We start from the raw sequence: 6,828 nt of genomic DNA on the forward strand, positions 1-6,828 counted from the left end.
AATTATCATGTATTCAATACCGAATATTGATTCTAACATTAGCAAATTATGAAATTTCAGATCAATTTTCCAAGATGGTTTCCTCATCCAAACCCCCATTCAATTGAAATGATATTTTTGTGTTGAAAAGCCATTACATAAATCTCTACAACTGCAACTAACCCTAATGGAAAAAACAAAGTTAAGGGATTTTGGGGGAAACGGCCCAGAGTTGAGGGAGATTTTGTGTAATTTACCCATTTACAAATTTTACTGAATCAAATAGTGCTGATGAACCTGAAAAAAGAACTTACTAGGCAGTTATCAGCACGAGAGGGAAGCTGAAGAAACGGGAGAAAGATAAAACACTTAAAACCGAGGGACTTTCTGTAGCATTTGAGATGCAGCTGCAGAAAGAGCCAGCTGCTCTGAACTTGGCGAAGGTTTGAATGGACGATTTAGAGATGTATCAGTTGAAACCTGTCTGCCTGTATTTCTGACACAATTTGCATCCTTTTCAAATGGTTGAGACTCCACTGATGCCCTTATCTGTGTTAATTGTTTTACACATCCAGTGAGTATCTGAACAATAAAACACAACCAGAATCATTACAGTAAAAATTCCTATTACCGATTCCAGGCGTTTATTATGCACATCCTTTAGTACCTGCTTTTGAAAGAAGTAAATCAACAGGGCAAGATGTCATTTTTTAGTGCACAAGACCTCCAATGGAAAAATGACAACCACATAAGGTCAGCATTTTAGAATCATCAAGTAAACTAAAGGCCAAAAAAGAAACCAAGAATAGCAGCTCGAAGAAGATGAGTAGCAATATCATGTGAAGCATGTCAAACATTACTTATCAAGACAATACCCGAGGGTAGTAAAAGAAGTTAAAAATAAGTTAGACCAGAACAAATACAGGTATAATCCAATTCCATTGGCTCAATCCAGTCAGATGAAGAATCCAAATCCAGTCATTACTCAAAATGAAGTTTGTGAACCTATGGCTGCAACTAAAAATAACTACAGTTTGTAAACCTGTAACTGCAACTAAAAATAACTACAGTTTATAAAATTTGAAAGCCACACAGACCCTAAGTATGTTCTAGAGAGATCGACTTACAGGTTCTTTTTGGAAAGTCTGTCCCTCCTTGGTATATCCTGGAATTGTCAAGCGCAAGTTTTTTTCTGCATAATGGATTCATGCCATTAGAAATTTAGAATCGAGGAATAAAAATGATACTTAAATAATCCTAGAGGTCTATCCATGGTATTCATCAAACCTACCAAAGAAAGAAATTATCATACGTGAATAAACATAAATCTAGCAAAAAATAAAATTCTGGGGAGACATTTGGTGTATTTCCATAATACACAAACACAAAAGAAATTTTAGATATGTCAAAATAAATATATCTTTTTCCCCTTGTCATGAGATAGGGAAAATGAAGAGCACTACAGTGTTCTACCTAGGTGTAACAATAGATCCTTGGACTCCAGAGTTGAAGATTTCCGATGCTTGGCTAGGCTGCAGGCAAATGTGGTAACCTGCAGCAAAAAGTTATTGTTAGAATGTCATAAGAGAGGCAGTGTAATGAAAAATTACTAAATTATCACAAATTAGAAGAACAAAAATTAGGATCCTGAAGGAAAAAGAACAGTCAGTTTTTCCCTAGCTAAGTGCAGACGAGAAATTTGTTAAGTCACTTTTGCGCCATGTGAAAAGGCATGGAAAATTTTATGCAACATGAATGCCAGCAGTCCATGAAATGTTAACCAAGTTCTACAGCAGCATGTGACAATATTAGGCACAGAGGATTCTGAATTTCCTAGTTTATGTAGGAAAACATATCTGCGCGACTCAAACAAGTGTTGTTCAAACATCAATTTAAGAAAATTGTGAATCATAGCCATCAAGCACTAATCCAAGGTGGTAGGTAGCTTTAAACATCAGTTGTCCCAATCAAAGACCATACCGAAAAAGTAATGAATATACTGAGTATTTAAAATAAAGTTTCACATGTTATATATTTGCCAGGATACTAACTAGAGTGATCAACCATCTGATTCTTCCTTATCACTACAAAGGAATCGCCAATGATTTTGAACAAGAAAACTCTTCATTCACTAATAGAACTTGATTGGATGAATGAAGAAGAATATGATAGGTTAATATAATGGAAGGGATGACCCTTAATAGAACTGAATGGAAGAATAAGATTCACATAGCCAACCCCAAAGTGGGATAACAACTTTTTTGTTGTTACCAACTTTCAGGCATTTCAACCCACTCCTTTGGACATGTGTGCATGTTTTCTGTTTGGCAGTGGCTTCTGACTATACCAAGATGATAACAATTGCCAAAATTGACTTCTTGAATCATGATAATGCTTAGCGAGAAATAGAAAATTATATCTCATGTTTTACAAAAAGGGAAACTATGCATGATTTTCCGCTGAATTGCCTTCAATAATTAGCATCTCTGACTCAAAACATCTCTAAGAGTAAATTACTAAATTGAAGTTGCTGATCTTCTGGATAAAGGTCATCCCTGAAATCCCCCATCTTCTACCTGAATAGTCACCAAGCTAGTTGTTATTTTCAACTGCACGCTTATGGTTCTCAAGATTACGGCACATTGTTTGAGAAAAAAGGTCTCGCCGCCCGCCTAGGCCTAGGCGGTACCTAGTCTGCCCGCTCAATTCTTGAGGGCCTAGGCAAACATAGGCCGCTTACATGGACTTACCACATCAAAAAGGGGTTTATTACCCGCTTAAACATAACAATAACAACGGGTGAAGAGAATGAGCCAGGTTAAAATGGATCAAATCAGAACTCAATCTAAGTTCACGCTTAATTCTTGAGAGCGCCTGTGCAAACATGGGCCACTTACATGGACTTCCACATGAAAAAGGAGCCTAAATATAACAACAAGTAAAGGAAACGAGTCCGGTGAAAATGGATCAAATCTCTAAGTTCATCTAAGATAAAATGGTGAGTATATGATTTTGAATCTTCGAAAACAATTATTCCTCTCGATGCTAAAAAGAACTACATGCTGCTTAGGCACCCGCTTAGGTGCCTGGTCCGGCGTCTAGCGCTTCTATAACATTGTTACATCGTTTTAAATGAAAGTGATTTTCAATTGTGTGCTTCAGCCACCTAACATCAAGATGGAAAAGGATATCTATGTGCAGTAAGCTATAAGAGTCGAAACAACTATACATGAATAAAATATACTCGAGGATAAATCATACAGAAGTATAAACATATAAATATGTCAACCTTCAAAATCTATCATCTTGTAAATAACGCTTGCCAAGCATACACTTGACAATGCTGACTTGTCAAATGTCTGAATATAATTTCATGAAGTTCTAAATATGGATGGACCCAAATCAAGATTTGACTGTTTGTCCCGGAACCAAAAGGAGAAACGAAGCTTTACAAGACAATCAAGCTACGCACCTTTTACTGATGATACCAAAATAAAAAAGCCCCTCATAGTGCAGGGAAAAAAGTAAGCATGTGGAAGAACAACTAACAGAAAACAAAATAGAGAACAGTAAAACTATGTGCATTACCGACTCAATGAAGTCATCAGCCATCTCCAGAAGGAGGTCTTCAACTGCTGGATCCAGCTTAGCATGGGGATCCACCTACAGAATTTAAAGAATGCAGAGTCAGAAAATACAATTAAGAAATAAATAATAAAAATAAAGTTGAAAAAAGAGACAGGAGGCATTCAGTATGCTGCCTCACTAGTTAACAAAGTTTCTAAGTTTGTCAGAAATATGGCATGAAATCTAACCATACATATTCTAGATGCAGTTAAGCATTAAAGAAACCACCGCACAGGCCACTGATCAATTTTGCAGCCCAGTTGTTTGTTTTACCGAGTCATTTAGGCGTCGTTTGGTACGCGGGAATGAGTGAGAATGGAATATCAATTCTCACTTTTCATTCCTTCCTACGAAACACAACCTCTGAAGTTGGAATGTTCATTCCCACTTTATGCGGGAATGAGCATTCCCAATGAACTGATAGGGAATGGGCATTCCTACTTAAATGGGAATCAATAAAATATAAAATTTTAAAATACGTCCATTCCCACTTCATTTTATAAATTGCACCAATGAGAATGAAAATGAGCATTCCATCTCACATTAATTCCATTCCATTACTTAGTCCATTCCATTCTCATTTTCGGTGATTCTCACGTACCAAACGAGGCATTAAAAGAATTATGTACATTACCGAGTGGAATATCCATTTTCCATTTTTGTATAACAGCTACTCAATTTCTATCTGCTAAAGCTCGTTTAACCTCTGTAGAACCCCCAATACATTCCCAAATGGAACATTCATTTTTTGAACAATAAAATATAATCAAACTCTATCTATTAATCATTTAAGCCGCCCAAAACTCTCTCCTCCTTCCCATCCCACCAAATGGACACATGCCAATTGCCTCCTCTTGCAGTCTGCTCATAAAGGCAAAGTGCAAAAGAGGAAGCAAACATACGTAATGATAAAGAAATAAATCATTCATGTAACATGCCAATTCACATTTATGATTTGAATGCATATACAATTAGATCATGATCTTTCGTCGTAACCAACATAATCCTGTCCTTCCTGTCTTACCATAGGCTCATATGAACAGTCATGACCTGCACCTTTTTTTTGGCTCAACCTTAATCAACCTATCTTAAGTGATGAAATGACGTAACAACTCAAAGAGAAGATATAAACATGTGACTGTTGCATAAGCTAGAAATATCGAGGTTACCAGAAGTTTTACCTGTGAAACCAGATCCTGTATTTTTCTTTTTCCCAGAAGCTGACTGCTGGTTTCAGCTCCCTGGCTCGAATTTCCACCAGTATTTGTTGTAACAGATGCAGGAGTACCCGGCTGTGACCCAGTCAAACTTATAGATTTTTGAAATCCAGATCCTTGCATCCTTGGAGATTGTTGCTGCTGCTGAAGCTGCTGAAATAGCTGGAGCTGTTGTAGTTGCATTTGTTGCTGCTGGTGCTGAATCAATTGTTGCTGCTGCGTCTGGTGCTGTCTTGGAGATCCTAGCTGCTGCTGTTGTACCAGTTGGGAGATTTGCTGTTGGTTCAGACCCATAGATTTTTGAAGCTGCAGCTGAGCTGAAGAGGTTTGTTGTGGTGAGAAAGCTTGCTGCTGCCTCTGTTGCTGTTGAAGATGTTGTGAAGGAGAAACTGGGGAAGAAACAGTTTGCTGCATTTGCTTCAACCATGGCTGTTGGGCAAGAGCATTTTGTACTGATGTTGGCTGACCGTTTTGAGTTAACCCAGAAAATTGGGCATTCATTGATGCCAATGATGAACCTCTTGGTAAGCCTTGACCAGAAAGTTTCTGCTAGATGAACCGAGACACATTATCATCTAGACAACTAGAAGTAACTGGACGTGGCTGACAGGACGTATTAACTTAATAAGAGCAAAAAATGAATTGGGCAGTAAAAAAAATTGTAACCATATATACAAAGAGCAAGACTACCCTGAACTTATCTATACATATTTGTAATCAGCTAAAGATTCCTCTGTACCCATATTGCCTTCAGTCCTGCTCCTAACAATTTCTAACTTAAGAACTTATATTGACTAAAGAGGTTCTGACTATGAGCGCTTTAAAAAGCTCCCAACTGATTGCTTCAATATGCTCCAAAGCATGGCAATGGCATTTTGCTTCAGCGTATAGTAACCTCAACAACTGAAGCCTATATATTATACCTGAGGTTTATGCTTTTTCAGACAATGTGCTTGGAAGCACATACATTAGCAGAAATACATTCATCAATGACCTCATTTACACTCCATGTAATTTAGCGCACCTCCAAGTAAACACTAATGGTTGACACTTTCTCATATTGACATGTAACAGCATCTCTAAATTCTTTTTGACAAATGGGCCAAAAAAAAGGATTGAGAGGATGAAAAGCTCAACAACAAGAACACCCCAATGTCAGGCAGTACAGCTGAAAAAAGTTTGACAACCTGAACTAAACCTACATAATGCTAAAGTTCTGCTTTATTCCTTTGAAGCAGTAACCAAGATCAATATCTACACCTACGTAGAATAAACAACATTTGATAAAATCTCTCTGATTATAATACCAAATACAAGGGCATTATTAATTTATGTTTAAAAATATTACTCGAGTGAGTCCAGTTAACTGCTAGAGCACCAACATATGCTCACAAAAGAAGGTCAGACCAAATGTGATCAGTGTCAGAATAAGATCTTGCCTACTAGCTTGTAAACTATATTAGATTCAACCATTGTCTTAAAATCAAGCTGGACACTCCACAATCTGTCCATGATGCAACCACTGAAATTTTTTACAAGAAAAAATTACATCTATACCTATTTTCCTTAATTATTGTTGTTAAAAAGCTAGGCTCTTCGATACAATTTAAAAAGATAAAACAAGAAACGAGGAATTGGTACGTTTAGCACCAATATTAACTAGTTGCTTAAACTTTAATGCACCCAAAGCAACGATGCAGTTACTCATATAACTGCTACACTGATGCCTATGGACCGCAATCATATGACAAAAGGTAGTGATATTCTAAGAAAAATACTCCATGCATCCAAATCCATAAAATGGGCAGTGAAATTTTGTTAGCTATTGTTTTTCCGAGCAACAGATGGTATTGAGCTCTTCAGGCAAACCTGAGGAGAGGAGAGAGGATTTTGCATTGAAATCTGCTGCTGCCTTATTTGGCTATTAGTGAAACGTTGACCATAAGAAAGCGGACCATTTGCTCTAAGTTGTTGATTAACTCCAAGTGAACCCATCATCCCCATC

The 6,828-nt window shown here is 37.2% G+C and overlaps 1 protein-coding gene across 1 annotated transcript in view; it reads right to left on the reverse strand.

The window, feature by feature from the left end:
- Nucleotides 1-6,827, reverse strand: part of LOC109842725 (transcription initiation factor TFIID subunit 12b) — an 8,028-nt gene extending 1,201 nt beyond the window's left edge. Inside the window, exons 1-7 of the mRNA XM_020411589.1 lie at nucleotides 6,693-6,827; nucleotides 4,788-5,369; nucleotides 3,568-3,642; nucleotides 1,453-1,531; nucleotides 1,107-1,171; nucleotides 611-646; nucleotides 294-528 (exon numbers count right to left, since the gene is read on the reverse strand). Coding sequence (XP_020267178.1) covers nucleotides 349-528; nucleotides 611-646; nucleotides 1,107-1,171; nucleotides 1,453-1,531; nucleotides 3,568-3,642; nucleotides 4,788-5,369; nucleotides 6,693-6,827 — 1,152 coding nt within the window. The 3' untranslated portion in view covers nucleotides 294-348. The remainder of the gene's footprint in view (nucleotides 1-293; nucleotides 529-610; nucleotides 647-1,106; nucleotides 1,172-1,452; nucleotides 1,532-3,567; nucleotides 3,643-4,787; nucleotides 5,370-6,692) is intronic.

This window comes from Asparagus officinalis, chromosome 5, assembly GCF_001876935.1.
Source record: "Asparagus officinalis chromosome 5, Aspof.V1, whole genome shotgun sequence".
Classification (NCBI taxonomy): Eukaryota; Viridiplantae; Streptophyta; class Magnoliopsida; order Asparagales; family Asparagaceae; genus Asparagus; species Asparagus officinalis.